This window comes from Monodelphis domestica, chromosome 7 (genome assembly GCF_027887165.1).
Source record: "Monodelphis domestica isolate mMonDom1 chromosome 7, mMonDom1.pri, whole genome shotgun sequence".
Lineage (NCBI taxonomy): Eukaryota > Metazoa > Chordata > Mammalia > Didelphimorphia > Didelphidae > Monodelphis > Monodelphis domestica.
Window position 1 is genome coordinate 276,642,435 of NC_077233.1, and position 18,848 is coordinate 276,661,282.

The 18,848-nt window shown below is 33.9% G+C and overlaps 1 protein-coding gene across 7 annotated transcripts in view; it reads left to right on the forward strand.

Moving 5' to 3' along the window:
- Nucleotides 1–18,848, forward strand: part of TUT7 (terminal uridylyl transferase 7) — a 91,617-nt gene that overhangs the window by 21,581 nt on the left and 51,188 nt on the right. For 5 of the 7 annotated variants that reach the window (XM_056803884.1, XM_007497908.3, XM_007497910.3 and 2 more), the window contains 7 exons: nt 2,966–3,054; nt 5,096–5,147; nt 7,964–8,033; nt 9,117–9,243; nt 10,409–10,528; nt 13,697–13,831; nt 18,251–18,431. In XM_056803884.1, the coding sequence (XP_056659862.1) occupies nt 2,966–3,054; nt 5,096–5,147; nt 7,964–8,033; nt 9,117–9,243; nt 10,409–10,528; nt 13,697–13,831; nt 18,251–18,431 (774 nt within the window). Of the gene's footprint in view, nt 1–495; nt 533–1,973; nt 2,059–2,965; nt 3,055–5,095; nt 5,148–7,963; nt 8,034–9,116; nt 9,244–10,408; nt 10,529–13,696; nt 13,832–18,250; nt 18,432–18,848 lie in introns of those variants that run through there. The other 2 variants (XM_056803886.1, XM_056803887.1) reach the window with 2 other exon arrangements.

The window sequence follows — 18,848 nt, forward strand, 5'->3', positions numbered from 1 at the left end:
CCACAAAAAAAGTTAAGAACATCTTGATGAAGTATGAGAGAGAATGTACAGGATTTTGCAAATGATATTCTATGGCATATCATGTCTTCAAGATTAAAAAAAATTCACTGGGCATTTTTTTTACTTTAAAAGAAGACAAATATTTAAGTAAAGCACAATAACCCTGTAGAGGGACTCCCCACAAGATGTCTCCTATATGTTAAAATTGATTCTTAGGAGTATTTATTACATTTAACAACAGAAAACTTATTATTAATACCAAACAAGGTCTAAAACAGATGTATACTAACTAAAGGTACTTGCTTCTGTCATGGAGGATGTCCATTGTAAAGTCCAAATTGAAGAGACCTATCTATAATTTTCCTTATAGATAGTGAGGACCTCCAGATGTTTCTCTTTGTGGATGACATTGTGTTGACTGCATCATGCCTCAAAGATTGCAGCCTCCCAAATAAAATCCAAAATCTTTCAAAAGAGTGAACTACACAGGAAGAATTTAGGACTTGTCAAAAATGCGATGTGCAGTTGCATGGTCAGTACATAGAACTAATCCATCAATTGTTATATGAAACATGTACTGCAGATGGACAGTTACTTGGGCCCAGAATTAAAAAGTTGGATTGCATTTGGGAAACTTTATGTTCATGAATGACCCCTAAACTTCTCCCTGAAATAAAAAGCTGTGTTTTTCTTGCTGGTATGACTGTAAATCTTAGAATACCATATTCCTCCAAGGCATAAAGTTGTGAGTTAACAAAAAGGCAATGGAGACATACATTGGATATGAATAGCTGCAGCACATTACCAATCTATTATATAAAAGAAGTAATGTTAAAGATTATATTAAGTCAGTGTACAACTGGAAAAAGAAGTACATTAGTTAATAGGAAGAGAACATAGCTGATAAGACAATCTGTATACTTTATTGATATCAACATAATTATTATTATGTTATATTATAATAATAATTATTATTATAATCTTTTATAATAATATTATATATAGTTATTATGATAATTATTATTATAATATAAATATTAGCCTACCAAAGCCTAAAAGATAGGTCCTCTAAGCAAGTGGCATGAACTCACTGGAGGAGGGCATGGATAGGAGGCACACAATGTTAGAAGGCATGGATGGGTTGTGTTCTGCACTGCTGGAAAGAGCACTCCTAATCAGTGAGATCAAAGATTTATCTATCAAGTAAAGGTAAATCTTTGGTCACTGGCCATTTCCACATGTAAAAATAAGTTTAGCTAAGCCACAGAGGTAGTATGGTGAAATGGAAAGATCCCTGGTCTTGGAGTCTCAAGTTCTGGGTTCAAATCCTGGTTCTACTACTTATTTTTCCTCTCTGGGCCTCATTTTGTAAATTGGGACCACATTTGTAAAATTGGTTGAATTAGATGATCTTTAAGTCTTTTCAATTTTTTTAATGGAATTGGAAATGAGTTTAGAAAAAATGTTTTATGAATTCTTTGTAAAACATTAATTTCTCAAATGGTCGGCAGCATTACCAAGCTTCTCTTATTATAAATTTTCCTTTTTTCCCCCCTACTGTTTTTTATTTTTTCTGTGATAAATTAAGGCAAATGATTTATGGCTATAGCTGTCAGCATTATCAAAAGAATCATCAATTATGTCTGAAAGAGTAAGCAATACTGTAAGGCTTATGTGTACTTTCATAGAAATGAGGGAAATTTTTTTTCTTGATATACCATATGCCTTACTATATACAATAAGTGCCTTTCTGAAAAGTTGGCTATAAAGTAAATCATTTTCCAGTGATTAAATTGGATAGGCTTATAATGAAAAAAATGTAATCCCAAGAAATAATTAGTGACATAAAAACAACAAAAAACTTTAAAATTACATGAAGGAAAAAACAATAGTTTTCTGACAAAAAAATAGTGATACTCAAAATTAAGTTGCACAGTACAAATAAAGAATATAAACTTAAAATATTTTGCCAGAAACTGCATTTCCTTGAGGCTCGATCCACTGGAAAGGGGGATGTGTCCTGTCTTGTATAGTCTTTTAAATTCAATCTATGCCATTGTAAGTATTCTTAAAGAGTTGTTGTTTCTAAAATGATTATCTTGTGTAAATATTTTTGTGACATGTTTGTATGCTTTATGAGGTACTTATTACAAGAATGGTTCAGGTACAAAAGGACCATATCCGTGATTTATTTCCCAAAATAGTAATAGTTCACATTTTAACAAGAATTGAAAATTTACAAACCACCTTCCTCGCAACAACCCTCTGAGGTAGTAGTATAGGTTTTCGCCTTTGAAGTAACCTTAAAGGTCATCTAGATTAACCTCCTCACCTTACAGATGAGGAAACCGAAGCCCAGAGAAGTTGTGACTTGCCCAGATTCACATAGCTAGTTAGTAGGAGAGCCAGGATTCAGACCCAGGTCCTCTGACTCCAAGGCTGGTGCTCTTTCCACTTCACCACAGTGCCTCTATGCAGTTAATATTGACAGGATCTTTTTAAAAGGAAAGAAAGAAAGAAGAAAATGTGGGGTTAAAATGAAAAGTAATGTTTGTATATTTGTTTCCCGGCCCTTTTAGCAAGATTTTAAATGTTAAACCATAATTAGATTTTTGTCTTCCATGCCTTTAAAAATAATGTTGTTTTTTCAGAATACTATATTTGAATCTCTAGTCATTTTCTGGAAATTATGCCAATCAATGAAACTCATTTTCTGCATAAAATATAAAATTAAGTAAAAAAGCAATTTCTTGGCTTATTGAAACTATAACACCTTAGTGATAAAATTAAAATAGATTTAACTTGTCCTAAAATTTTATCTTTATCCTAAAATTTAATATATATTTGTTTTTATATATGAATATATAAATTCATTCCCTCATTTGGGAAGGAAAAATAAAAGGTGTCCTTTTATAGTAAGTTTTTATAAATTAAACTTTGCTGATGAGAGTATTTTTATTTTTAGATTGTTCTTTAAGATTGTATGGGTCATCTTATAGCAGATTTGGTTTCAAAAATTCGGACTTAAACATTGATGTTCAGTTCCCAGTCACTGTAAGTATGAAATTTTTTTTTCTAAGACCATAGAAAATTGTGGCAAAATCTTTATTAATATGACTTCTATAAGAATATGATCAATTTTATTTGAGCTCTTTCTTTGGAATGATTTCAAATAACAGTTTTAATTGAACAGGCTCTACAAATAGCTATAGTTCTGCTATTCTGTTAGATCTAAAAGATTGCTAGGTTCCCTTCTCTTTAAAAAACAAAAACTTCCTGGTCGTGGAGTTTTGCTTTAGTTTTCAAAACACAAAGTGGATTTACTTCCACACATTCCATCCTCAATAAAACATTTAAGTATAAAGCATTATTCTAGGGTACCATTATGGACAAAAAGATCAGAAAGTTTTCATCACAAAGAATTTTTTAATATCAAGCAGTCCAGAGGACTTTCACTTTTCTAGTCTAATGGTTATCAAGCTTTTTGGTCTCTAGACCCCTTTATACTCTGAAAAAAAAAATCTTTTGTTATGAGAAGCTATAATCTATTGATTTTTATAGTATTAGAAATACAAACCAATAAATTTTAGATTGTATTCATTTTTTAAAAGAACAATAATAAACCTATCACATATTAACATAATATTTTATGAACAATAACTTTCCCAAAACAAAAAAAATTAGTGAGAAGAGTGATATTATTTTACATATTTTTGCAAATCACTTTAATATTTGGCTTAATAAAAGATAGCTACATTCTAATCTCTTCTGCATTCAACCTGTGGCTACATATTATTTTGTTTGAAGTATATGAAGAAAATCCAGCCTTACACAGATATGTATTTGGAAAAAGGGGAAGTATTTTGATAGACAAAATAGTTTTAATCTAGGGGACCCCTAGAGGGCCCATGGATCATTCTTCAAAAATTGCCATTCTAGTCCAATTGTTCTTTTTAATTATGTACCATTTGATAATGGAGGTTGTGGATCACATATCTAGTAAGCTTTTAAGGACTTGTATATACCACGTATTTATATGGCCTATAAAGATTCTGGTGACAGAATTTTAGAACCGGAAGTTACCTTAGAGATCACTTAGTCTACTTCCTCCCTGTCTCCTTATTTATAGATGAGGAAACTAAGACCCAAAGGGATTAATTTACTCAACCCGGCCTAGAGGTAACAGGAGAGCTGTGCCTGATACCCAGGATTTCTGGTTTATGTAGATTTTATACATCATAGTCATGATTAAAAGCTAAAACGGGTTTCCTTTGTGCTTCCTTGGTCTTAGTAGCCTCTTCTTTTTATTGGTCATGAACAGAAAAAATGTCCTAAACTTGCAGAATGTTAAATATTTAGTTGTAGCTGATAATCTCTTTTTTTATAGTTTAAAATAAGCAAATATAATCAGGAACTTTGCTAAGTTTTTCTTTGTATTTTTGTACCTCTTTGAGTAAAAATTTTAAAGCCTCTTTTAAAATTATATTATCTTTGTCTACCTGGCATAGTTGAGAAACTGATTGTTCTAGAAAACAGAAATGGAGATGTAGATTGTATTGTAGCCCTCCCCTTGCCTGCTCTCTTTCACTAATTTCCCTCCTCTCCCCCTGTCCTGTTAATGCTCTATTCACTTCAGCTTCCCTAGTTTTCTGCATACCCATGGGGATTGGTTTTTATGGCTACTTGGGCAACTCACCAGCCAATCATAAATTGAAAATTGGAAGCCTTTAACCTTCGATATTCTGATCAGTTATCCACCCAATCGTAATACTTCTTAGTTGATCCTTGTGTCTTTGTGTCAGCTGTCCCCAAAGTCTTCCACAGGTGAGGTACTATTAGTTATTTAATATTCCAGTTGCCTCAATGCCCGCATTCCAAAGTGTAACTGTGTAATGGTTATTCTTCTGACTATCTTCATCATAGTTTAAAAGGGAAAGTTTTGTGTCCTTAATGACTAATGCATATGTACCTTTATTAGACTTTTGTCATTTTAATATCAGAATGTACATTTCTGTTTTGAACTGTATTTCTTCACAATTGAGATTAAAACACTTGTGAACTGTCATTTTTTTGATGTATTTGGATTATTTCATAGATGACTCAACCAGATGTGCTCTTACTTATTCAAGAAAATTTAAAGAACAGTGGTAAGATGTATCATATATTTTCATTTGAACTCCTAAATCATTCCTTTGTGTTGAAATTATCCATTAATGGGACATTAGATATATTGATTGAATATGTGTGTGTTAAAGAGAAAGATATTTCTGATTTCTAGGAAATTATAGGATATAGAACTGGAAGGGAATCTACCTCTGGATCATTCAGATCACATAGTCTAACCTTCATTTTACACATAAGAAAATTGAGGCCTAAAGACATGGAGTTATTCTCCAAAGTCATATAAAGTGTTAAATAGTTAGGATTTGAACCAAAGTCCTCTAATTCCAAATGTAGGGTTCCTTCTATTACACCAGGCTATTGATCCTACTAGTAGTTCTATTATCAGTAGTTTGTTAGGTTAAATGATAATGTCTATGAATGAAAGTTGTTCCTATGTTGTAAAGAATTAGATTAAATTAAATTGGATTGAATTAGATTAAAACCAGATATATCAGACCTAATATCTTAGGTTGAAACCTAATATAGATGACTTGTGTAAATCACATTTTTATGAAATTAGAATAGAATGAAAGATCTTAGAATTTTATGAACCTTATAAATAATCATTTAAATATTCTACTCTCCACCCTACTTATTTTCCACAAGAAAAAACTAAGACCCGTGGAGGTTAACTGAACTGCTTAAGATCACACACTCAGTCCAGGATTCTTAAATCCCAAACCAGTTTTCTTTCCATTGTATCCTTTGTACAATGTACATTGTACCTTGAAGTGCCCAACTCTTATAGTAATGAATAAAATTAATTAAGGAAATTTCTATTGAAATAAATAATTGACAGACTGCAGTTGAAAAAATGTGTGTTATAGTCTGTTCCCTTTTATGATTGTTCTTTAATATGCATGCACATGGGACATAACCACATCTTACCTTTAAACCTGAAGTGAGTTTTGGAGAAGTATTCTAGGACCAAGCTAAACTTTATCAGTCCATCAGAACTTTTATCTATATTTCTTGTATTCTCAATGGAATACTATGTTTTTTATTCTATTCTTCAGTGTTTCAGGTGCAGATAACCATTGTCTAAAAATTATTTTTCTGACTGCCCATAGCACATCAAAAGGGTATTTTTAATAAAGCTTTCATCATTGAGCCTGGGAAATGAAGGTAGACAAGAGCAGTTTTTCCTACTTTGAGCACAAAAAGTCTCTAAAGAGAAGATGGCAGCCAAAAATTAAATAAGCAGAAGTGTCAAGCCAGGCATCATCTGTTAATTTACCAGTTGCTGATGGATACTTGCAAAACATTTTTCTTTTTATTATGATCAGAGTACAAAAGGTAGTATTCCCTGTTGTGATAAATGTGAAAGTTTATTTTGATGATGGGGTATGGGTTTATATTTCAAGAGACATATTTGAGCTATCTTGGTATCGTGTAAAGAGCACTAGCTTTGGAGTCAGAAGACCTGGATTCAGATCCCAGCACTATTTTCTGTCCTTGTAGGAGTCACGAAAAATGTGAAAATATCACTACTGTTTGAATTGTTTTCCATTTCTCATTTTGGTTTTGCCAAAGATCCATCAATCACTAAGTATTAGGTACCCATTTTGGTCAGCCCATTGTATTAAAACCTGGGAATGTAAAGACAAAAAATGAATAATCACTATTTTAAAATTTTTTATTTATTTAGAATATTTTTCCATTGTTACATAATTCATGATTTTTCCCACCCCTCTTCCCTCCCCTCCTCCCAGAGCTGACAAGCAATTCTACTGGGTTATACATGTATCATTGTTCAAAAGCTATTTCCATGAGTAATCACTGCTCTTAAGGAATATACAATCTGTCAAGGAAGACAACAAATACATATATCCCTTGGAAGTACCAGGATGGGGATGACAACTATGACTCATTTACAAGAGGGAATGCCTAAATGAGAAGACACCCTCTACCTACACAGCTTAGAGCCTTAGACGAGTACAAGGCTAAGCAACCTATTCAGCATTACATAGTATGACAGAATGGGACAGATGCTGGACCTGATGCCAGATCTTCTGGCTCCTGGACAGGCTCTCTTCTACTCCAAGCTTGCTGCCTCTCATATATAAATATATAAAAATCAATATAAGGTCTTCTGGAAGGGAGCTATTAACATAAATGTACAAAAACTTCTTTTTAAGGTTGGTAAGAAGGTTGGTTTCTGTATAAGTGGTAAAATAAATTTTAGTAATGTTTATGGTATTTCTACATTCAACATTTTTTAGTTTGCAACCCCCTTTAAATATGTGATCTGTTACATACAATATATATTTTCCTAACCGTCAGCTTTTCAACGTCATTTAGAAAGAAAATATAGTAAACACTGCTACTGGGTCGTCTGAGGCTTGTTGGGACCCTTGGCTCAAGAGTAACAAGTTAAAATAGGACCGAAGATGATTGGGTATCTGCACTAAGCCCACCACCAATATGGGGGGTGGGGAGGCCCTCCAGGAACAGGATCATTTGACTGTCTATGAAGCCAGGAGCCTGCCTAAATCAGAAACAGCAGATCAAAGCTTCCATGCTATTCAGCAGTTGAGTTGGGCTCCACAGGTTGTCATTGCACTTATACTTGGACTGAAATGGCAAGACTCAATCCCCCCAAAAAAAGTTGTACAATTCCCTGCGGACCCCCCAGTATGTGTATCTTTCATTTTTATTCATAGCTTCAAAGTACTCCTTTTATTGATAGTTCTCTTTTAAAAGACCATATCAAAAAAACCTGTCATATTGCTTATATTTTATCAAGTTCTGTTTTTGCAAGGCTTTTATTAACACACATACTATTGTTTTCTTTCCCCAGAATCTTTCATTGATGTTGATGCAGATTTCCATGCTAGGGTACCAGTGGTGGTGTGCCGAGAAAAACAAAGGTCTCAGTTTGTATCTACTGTTTATAGGCATTAAGGTCACATAGAACAATAGTCAAATGTATGAAATTGTCTTAAGTAATTCAATTACTAGAATAAGTTGATACATATATTAGTCTTACACAAATTTACTGTTGAAATTTGCTAGATTGGGGAAGTTCAGGTACATTTTTTTAAAGTCCATTCCATGTCAAAGAAACAATGTTGGGAGAACATTTCTCACCCATTTCAAAATTACCTGACTAAAACTGATCTTCCCCTAAATTTTCCATGCTCCATTTTGGATGCATTGTGTAGTAAAAGATGTAGTAACATGAATATGTCCATGCCTCTCCATCTTTAATCACATAAACAGCAATTCTGACTTCTTATATGTATGAATGTCTCCTTTTCCCTAAACACATCCTCCTATGCTTTAAAAGGCACAGTTCTACTCTACCTATTTTTAATAGAATTAGCTTTTTCATTCTTCCTGTTTCTTAGAAACACAAGTAGTTTCAGCTAAGTAAATTTTTTTAATTAATTGTTTAGAATATTTTTCCATGGTTACATGATTTGTGTTCTTTCCCTCCCCCCCACCTGAACTGACAAGCAGTTCCACTGGGTTATACATGTATCATTGTTCAAAACCTATTTCCATATTATTAATATTTGCAGTAGGGTGATCATTTAAAGTCAAAATCCCTAATCATATCCCCATCGAACCATGTGATCGACCATGTTTTTCTTCTGCATTTCTGCTCCCACAGTTCTTTCTCTGGATGTGGAGAGTGTTCTTTCTCATAGCTCCCTCAGGATTGTCCTGGGTCATTGCATTGCTGCTAGTAGAGAGGTCCATTACTTATATTCGATTGTGCCACAGAGTATCAGTCTCTGCACAATGTTCTCCTGGTTCACTCTGCATCAATTCCTTGGAGATCTTTCCAGTTCACATAGAAATGCTCCAGTTTACAGCTCAGTAAATTTTGAACTAAATTTAGACACCAAATGAAGTTTTCAAACTTTTAGAATTGTCTTAAATCTTAATTTGAGGGAAGAAAAAACAGTTCTCTATCTTGAGGAGGGTTTGTTTTTTCATTGTTTCAGTGGCCTCATTTGTAAAGTGAGTGCAGGAAATGAAAATGCTTGTCTGACCACAAATCATTTGGCTGCTCTGGGAAAATTAGAACCTAAATTGGTCCCGTTGGTAATTGCGTTCAGATACTGGGCAAAGGTAAGTATAGACCCTCTAAATACACTCATATATCCTCATATGTAAGGATAAATTTACACATGCACTACACTTTAAGTCTTAAACTGTTATTTTTATTATTTTAATTTTCAATACGTATCAGAAGCTCTATGAGACATTGATACTTTCTGGGCAATGGAAGAAATTTTGAAATCCAAGAAATGTTGATATTTTCGTTCCTTAAGGGCTTTTAGTACTCATTAAGCATTAAATTAAATGACCCTTTTATTAAAAATCAAAGTAAATGTCACTTTTTAATTATAATTTTTATTAGGTCCCAGACAGAGACAGGATATATTCAGAGTATCTTGAAATTTTAAAGTTAACATGATTGAAATTCTTAGTGATAGAAGAGTGCTGCAGAATTTCAAAAATCAAATTGAAGTGCTAATACAATTTCTCTTGAACATTTAGAAGTACAGGTGATCATATAAGCATATACATTTTCAATAGCCAAATAGCAGGCACATGAAAGCTGTTTATCCTGTATAATAGGCAGAATTAATAATATTCTGTCCGGCCTTTGTACCCAACCATCAGATAACAGTAAGTGGTTCATGAATTGGAATTGTTTTCATGTGGTGGTAACAGATGTGCCTGAATCCACCAATGTTCTATTTGTTTCTTTTTTAAACAAAGTCATGCATATGTTAAAACAAGTGGCCAGGTTAGGTATGCAGCTGAGGGCAGTTAGTAGCACAGAGGATAGAGCGTTAGACCTAGAGTGAAGAAGTTCAAATCTGGTCTCAGACATTTCTATAGCCTGGTGACCTTTGGCAAGTCAAATGACATCTTTATGCCTCAGTTTCTTCATCTAAAAATGTAGATAATTAATAGCATATTATTAATAATGAGACAAAGCCAAACTTACCTTCATAACAATATAAGTCCGTAACTTTTGTTATTATAACTAAGTGAGCCTTGAACTTTAAAACAGATCAAATCAATAAGTTTACTGAGCAGTCATTATGTGTTGACCTATTTGATTAGAAGCCAGTTTGCTAAGTCATTTACACTTTACTCACATGATTTTCTTAACAGGTGGTTCAAATTGATGAAGAGTTTTTTTAATATGTAAACAGTCTTAGAGAATAAAAAGTTTAGTGGAAATAGACTTCTTGTATACTTTTCCCTCCTTTTATTATAGCTTTGCTGTACAGATCATCCTGATGAAGGGGGCTTACCACCCTATGTATTTGCCCTAATGGCCATTTTCTTTCTTCAACAAAGAAAAGAACCAGTTCTGCCTGTATATCTAGGATCATGGGTAAGTTTCACTTTGTTTAAAATTATGAAATTGTTTCTTTTGCAATAAATAACATTTACTTTTGGAGCATAATTTTCATAGTTGTGACATTGAATTCATATTTCTTTTCTAGGCAGGCTAATTCAATTCAGTTAAATATATTTAGACACTAGAGAACATTCAGATTTAGACAAGACAGCTTTTCAAAAAATGAGAGCTAAGTAAGTACCCTAGAGATTGAGTGTTCAGGAAGAGGAAAGAAGGAAGGCCACTAGAATTTGATCTTTAAAGGATGGACAGGAATTGGCCAGCAAGGAAAGAAGATATTCTAAGCATAGAAAATAACATAAACAAAAGCACAGAAATGGGCAAACTCATGGTCTGTTTGAGAAATCAAGTTAGTCTAATTTTGCTGAAGAAAAGCATACATGTTAAAGAGAAATATGAATTGCAGTTTAAAAGTTTGAGTGGTGCCAAATTGTGAAAGGCCCTTGAATGTCATGAAAAGACTCTTCAACTTGACATCAGCAGGAAAAGGGAGCCATCAAATATTTTTGAGCAGAGTAATGACATGACTAGATCAATGTATAAGGATGGATTAGGTGCGTAGGCAGAGAATAAAGGCAGGAAGAATTGTTAGGAGACTAAGCATTTGATGATTAGCAGGTTACTTTCTGTGTAGTATATCTCTGAGGTACCTGACTTTTCTGTTTTTTCCCAAAAAGAAATGTAAGCATTTAAAAGTGTTAACTTTATGAGAAGTGGAAGGCAGGTGCAAAGCACAGTGTGTAGAGAGCTGGCCTATGGATCCAGACCTGCTTTAAGTCCTGCATCAGATAACATTCTGGCCATGTGAGCCTGGTCAGTCATTTGGCCTCTGTCCCAGGTAACTCTTTAAGACTATAGGTTATAGAACAGTTACCTCTATGAATTGGGAGGAGTTTCTCCTCACCAGGAGTTCTCTACACCAGTAAAATTACAGGGGTGTGTAGGTGTTTGCGGGCATGTATATATATTCTTGAAAAAAGAATAAAGTATACTGTATTCTAAATACACATTTACACACAATCTAGAGAAAATACACACATAAATAAACAAAATATACAAGTAAGCATATATTTAATGTAGGATTCTTTCTACTTAAATTTATTTAGAAGTTCTTAAATCCTGCCATTTGATCAATCATGGCAATATAAATAGAGACAGTAATATTTTTGTAATCCCTATGAATTCTTTCCTTTTTTTTAAATGCTTTGCCTTCCGTCTTAGAATCAATATTAAGTATTGGTTCCAAGGCAGAAAAGTGGGAAAGGACTAAGCATTTGAGTTAAGTGACTTGCACAGGGTCACACATCTAGGAAATGTCTGGTGCCAGATTTGAACCAGGACTTCCTATCTCAAGGCCTGGCTCTCTATCCACTGAGCCCACCTAGCTGTCTCATGAATCCTTTATTTTTAATTCCCAAAATATTCATCTTAATCTAATCTTAAGATTATGTGATTTTAGAGCTGAGAGGTACCTTAATCATAATGATCTAATTTCTTGTTTGTGTCCTCTGAGCTTGGCACAATGATTTATTTATGATAAACACTTAATAAATGCTTTTTCATTCATGAGGAAATAAAGCCAGAAAGCCTTAGTGTCTTTCCTGATATTACATTCATATTGTTATATACTTCTGCACAAAATAACATTTTGATACATCTACCTTCATCTTGTGCCTTCACATTTTATACACATACAGAATTACTTTAAGGATGGTAGAACTTTATTGTTCTGCACATAAAAGCAGAGGAGGACATATAATCACCTATACTCCAGCGTTCTCTTCCTTTTTGGTCTCCACCTTCTTTTTCCACTGGGGAGTTGTGGAAAGAAGGGAAAAGGTGAACTGAACTAGAGATGTTAGGTTGCAACAGACGGGATTGGCTTTCATTGGGAAAGGTCCTGAAATTTGCAACCTTCCAAGATTAATCTTACTTTTATTAATTCAGTTTGGATAAATGTAAACAACACTAGATTTTATTAAGAGGCATTACTATCTTCTTGTTTCAGTTCCAAATGCCATGTTAACCTGATAATTATTTATTACTGGACTTATATCATTTGAGCGTTCATTTGGAAGTCCTCTCAGGTCGTTTCCATCTTTATGACTAATGCAGGCTAGTTTGCTAATGTCTGTGGTAACATAATTTCAGTGATACATATTCGTTCCAATCAGTTTTACATAAATTGCAAAGTAGAGAAGCATTTCTTAGAAGAATCCTTTCACTTTCCTCTTCTCTTAGTACCCTAATTTCCAGTGCCCTTTTGTTGTTTTCTGGCAATCCCAAGTTCCCTACTCTTCTTCAGCTTTTCTTTCCTATTCACAATTCCTATTTTCTTGTGCTGTTTTCAGCTAGATTTTTATTTCTTGATTAAAGCAAATTACAATGACTTTTGAATAACTCAAACATTCTATTATTTATTTGCATTAAAGGGAAAAAATAACTTATTAACTTCTAATGGATTCCTAATTAGTTCTTCCATTTTCTACCTCTGAGGAATAAAAAAAATAGCCAAAAATAAAAATTTAGTATCATGACATTTTTTTAAATATATATATATATTTCTCCAATTACATGTAAACATTATTTTAAACATTTTTTTTTCAATTTTGAGTCCCAAATTCTCTCCCTCCCTTCCCACTCTCCCCTTGCTGTGGTAATCAATAAGCAATATGATATGGCTTTTACATGGCCATTTATATTCATATCCCTATTAGTCCTTTATGAAAAAAGAAAAGGAAAGGAAAAGGAAAATATAATATGTTTTGGTCTGGATTCAAACTCCCATCAGTATTTTCCTCTGGAAGCAGATGGCATTTTTCATCAAGACTTTTGAGATTGTCTAGGATCGTTGCATTGCTAAGAATAGCCTAGTCATTCACAATTGCTTTGAGTAAGAAAGCAGTAAACTGAGAGCCACCATTTCTTCATATATATGCTAAACAAAAGTTTTTAACGGGCTGGTTTAACATTGTAGATGGTTCATCAAGATTCCATAAGATACTCCTTAATATAAATAAATTTTGTAATGGAATTTTTTAAAGTTCATTGAGTATATTATTTATATAAGATTGATAAGCATTGCATAACATTAAATACTATTTTTAACTTACTAAGATTGTATTTGTCCTATTTTCTTAGATTGAAGGATTCTCGTTGAATAAACTAGTGAACTTTAACCTTAAAGAAGTTGAAAATGATTTGGTGGTTTGGGAACAGACTACTGCTACAAGAGATGACGAATCATCTAAGGAAACATCTTTTAAAAGAGGAAAGGTCTGAACTCATTCCTATCCTTTTTCATTATTAAACTAAAAATATCAGTCAATTTTTAACTAGCCAAATGATGATTATTCATGTTCTAGATTATTCACATTTCTTCCACATTACTTTTGTTGCTCATTTTTTTTGTTCATCTCATTGCTTGGCATTTCTGATGCAGGATGAGAAAAGTAGGTAAAATTCAAGTAATAAACATTTTTTCCCTTTTTTTTAGAATATTTTTTCATGGTTATGATTCATGATCTCCCCACCCACCCACCCCCCTTTCCTCCCCACTCCCAAAATTGACAAGCAGTTCCACTGGGCTATACATTATTCAAAACCTATTTCCATGTTATTCATATTTGCAGTAGAGTGATCTTTTAACATCAAAACCCTAATCATATATCCCTGTCGAACTATGTGATCAATCATACGTTTTTCTTCTGAATTTCTGTTTCCACAGTTCTTTCTCTGGATGTGGATAGCATTCTTTCTCATAAATTCCCCTGGATTGTCCTGGGTCATTGCATTGCTGCTATAAACTAACATATTCAAGACAGTAGTGAAAGAAATGTCATCAGGCAATTCAAGAATTATTTTCTTATATATCCCCCACAATGTTATGGCTAACATGTCAACTATCATTTAGAATCAAGACTAAGATGATCTTCAAATCACTAGATCACAGGGAAAATCCAGGCTATGGGCCCAGCTTCATTACTAACTTTAAGTTAAATTTCCTTGGTTTTCTGAGGGTGGAATGAGATTACCTATAGGCAAAACTCTTAACTTCTAAGTGAAAATAATAAAATCTATAAGTAATAACAATGAAATATATAAATATATTTTGAAGAAGCCTTCTGAGAGGAAGCATGGTGACTCTGGAGCTCCAGCGTCAAAATTAGGAAGGCCTCTATTCAGATCTTGCCTCTTATACTAGGTGTTTTACCCTGGGCAAATCACTCAAACCTCTTAGTGATCCAGAAGACTAAATTGCAGAGCAGGTACTATCAGTCTTCATTTGTAGAGAGAATCCTTCAAACCAATTGAAAAGGTTTTCCTTCAAGTGAACACTATCACTCCTTTCAACCTTAGTGTTTAACGTTAATATGAAAAGTTCGTCCTCAAAATTCCCTGTCTGTATGATCCCTAAGTCACTTAAACCATTGCTTAGCCTTTACTTCTCCTACCTTGAACTAATACTGAACGAATATTGATTCTAAGACATAAGGTAAGGGTTTAAAAAGAAAAAAGGACTTGTGCAAAAGGAGATGAAAAATAAGAGGCAAAATGTTACGTATTAATTCAGATCCTTTACTAATTGTATGTTTGTGGCTTACATAGTTTTCTGTCTTCTACTTTTGCCACCCATTAAAATTTTTTCCAAATTTTGAAGCACCAGTCTTCCGTAGTATTTTTTGAATATCAAAGTATAGTTTTTCTTGGAATGTTTAAAGTTACAATGTTAAACAAAATGAAATCGAGTAGGGAGAAACAGAGAAACAGAGAGAGAATGTTATAAATTATAACTACTGTGAACTTGGAATTAGGAAAAACTTGGGCTCAACTCCGACACTCGATAATACATATGTACTACCTTTGTCACCATAGACAACCTGTCAGTGCTAAAGGCAACTCTCTGAGCCACAGATAGGCTACTGATTTGTATAGTTAGAATTTCTGCATTAAGTATGACCCAAAACACTCAAAACTGTCATGAAGAGTCCTAGAGGTTTCTTTTTTTTTTAATTTACTTATTTTAATTTTATTTGGTCAATTCCAAACATTATTCCTTGGTTACAAAAATCATATTCTATTCCTCCCTCCCTTCGCCCCCCCAGCCATTGCCAATGCGCAATTCCACTGGGTATTACATGTGTCCTTGATCAGAACCTATTTCCATGCTGTTGATGTTTGCTCTAGGATGTTCATTTAGAGTCTCCATCCCCAGTCATATCCCCTTGACCCATGTAATCAAGAATTTTTTTTCTGTGTTTCTACTCCCAGTTTTTCCTCTGAATGTGGATAGTGTTTTTTCTCATAGATCCCTCTGTGTTGTTCAGAATCACTGCACTGCCACTAATGGAAAAGTCCATTACATTCGTTTGTACCACAGTGTATCAGTCTCTGTGTACAATGTTCTCCTGGTTCTGCTCCTTTCACTCTGCATCACTTCCTGGAGGTTGTTCCAGTCTCCATGGAATTCCTCCACTTTATTATTCCTTTGAGCACAATAGTATTCCATCACCAACAGATACCACAATTTGTTCAGCCATTCCCCAATTGAAGGGCATCCCCTCATTTTCCAATTTTTGGCCACCACAAAGAACACAGCTATAGATGTTCTTGTATAAGTCTTTTTCCTTATTGTCTCTTTGGGGTACAAACCCAGCAGTGCTATGGCTGGATCAAAGGGCATACAGTCTTTTAGCGCCCTTTGGGTATAGCCTAGAATTTCTAAAGGCAAAGGATCCCAGAAGTCATCTAAATCTAAAGCATGCTAGAAGTATTTATTCCCTCGTATAGGATTCTGGAATGTAGTCAGTCTGCTTGGAACTCACTACATAAGGCACTCTGTTCCAATTCTAAGCAGTTCTAATTTTTAGGAAATTTTTCCTTATATTGAAGCAAAATTTGCCTATCTATAACTTCTACCCATGAGTCATAGTTCTTCCGAATGGGACTCATCCTTAAAATATTTGAAAAAAAAAAAACAAAAACAAAAACCCAGTAGTAATGAATCAAGAATCAAGAGACATGCTTCTTGTTCTTTAAACAAGTCGTTTTATATCTTTGTACCTAGTTTTTTTCTCCCTAAAGCTGGAATAATCTACCTATCTGTATCTGTAAAACTCTTTCTGTATCTGTTCCAAAGCAAAAGAGCAATAAGGGAAAAGCAATTGCTGTTAACTGAGTTGCCCAAGGTCACACAGCTAGGAAATGTCTGAGGCCAAATTTAAATCAGTATCTCCTATTTCCAGGCCTGTCTCTCTATCCACTGTAGGAAGCAGAACTGAGAACGTTAATACCTCGTATACTATTCTTGCTATCTTCTCTACATTTCAGATTTATTAAAATTGGTAGTAGCTTATCTAGCCATACCCTTGTTCCAAACATGCCAGATATATCAGTGACTTAATTTTTAGCAAATACAGCCAGTAAGGGCTCAGGAGGAAGTGATGTTGAGAGACTGCCCATATAATAGCTGATATAATTATAAGATAATTTTAGCATTTTGACTTAAAATCTAAATTAATTTGGTCGCCAGGGAAAATCCCAAATAATAAAATACCCAAGTTAGCTGGAAATTATTGTGATTTTAATTAATATAGAGAGAAAAAATTAAGGAGAAGAGGAGAGAGGAAAGAGTTAATTTAAACTGCTCTGGCTCAGGCTGAGCCAGGCAGGAGTTAAAGGCCTTGGCCAAGGGCCTCCCTTGAGAGTCAAAGGAAAGGGAAGTCAATCTTATCCCTCACCACGAGACTGCCTCAAGGAAGCTGTCTGAGGGAGATCCTCCAGGCTCAGTTCCTCCTCTGAACTGACCAAACTGCCCTCAATTGCCTTTTCTAGACCTTTTTTTAAAGAAATTTTCTCTTATGTCACGTCCCCCAAATGTTTACATCTACCAGTCAAAACAGACACTTTTCTCCAGGACTGCCCATTCTTTAGTTCTCACCTTCTTTGATTAGATTTTCTCCAGGATTGTCCACTCTTTAGTTCTCACCTTCTCTGGTTAGATTATATCTTTTGAGTACTTCACAGTTCTTTGTTAAGTTCACCTTTTGTTAGTTACTTGACCTTTTTGTGATTAATTTAACCTTTTATAGTTATTTAACACCTTTTTGTATTAGATCTAAAAACAGACTTAGCTTAAAGTTCTAGCTTCACTATAAGGTATGAGTTAAGTACCTTCATTGTTCAATTAGGAGTTTACAACTTTATCTTCCCCTAAAGTATTATCTGAGTAGGGTGGAATAATTTTTAAAGTTTCACATAATAGCAAGTTAATGTTTACCAAGAACTTTACACACACTTCACATTTCTCATTGAATCATTACAACATCCCTGTGAGTTGAGTACTGTCATTAGTGTTATTCTCTTTTTATAAATTAGGAAATTGACTCAGAGATTTTGCCCAGGTTCACAAGAGTAGTAAATCAAAGGCAAAATTATCAACCTAGATCTCTCCTAACTCTTTAATTCCACTTCCCTTCCCCTATACCATGCTATGTCTGTCAGATCCTAATTCTATCCAAAAGTATAATAAAAACCAATTACTGATGCATAGCTTGTAATCAGGTTAACCTTCATATGAAAGGATTTTCATTTTCAGACCTCCCCTTAGATTTCATTTTGCTAAAACAGAATCTGGTTTTTTTTCTGATTGTTTAGAAAAATGTAATGATGAAGTTTATGTTTCTATATTAATAGGTTCCATTGGCATTTGGCCTAGAAAACCAATGTTCTGCACCAGTTGGGCAGCTCTGGGTGGAATTGCTTCGTTTCTATGCTTTAGAATTTAATTTGAGTGATTTCGTCATCAGCATACGTGCCAAAGAAGCTATATCTCGTGAAGCAAAGGATTGGCCCAAAAGGCGTATTGCTGTGGAAGGTATCCCAAATTTTTCACTTAAAAAAAAAAACTATAGCAGATCTAACAGCATGTGTTTTATTTCAGTCTTCTTTCAGCACTTTCATACCTATTAGTGTACCAGAACCCAGGAGTGAAGTAACCAGTCAGGATCCTCCTTGTACTGTAATGCTACATGTCATTTAGTTCAGTACAGTCTCATGCTTAAGATACCAGTTTTTTAAAACTACAGCAATAGGCAGTATCCAAATCTCACATTAATTAAATTTAAATGATTCTATAAAGTTTTAAAGAAGATAAAACCTGACTATAAGTCTTGAGTTCTTGTTCAGTCTTCCCCATTTTATATTAATTCATTAGCTTCATGGACTCCAGCAATATCCAGACATGTCATGATATTGTTTTTGAAGCCTCTAGTAATATTTTAAATATTTGCAT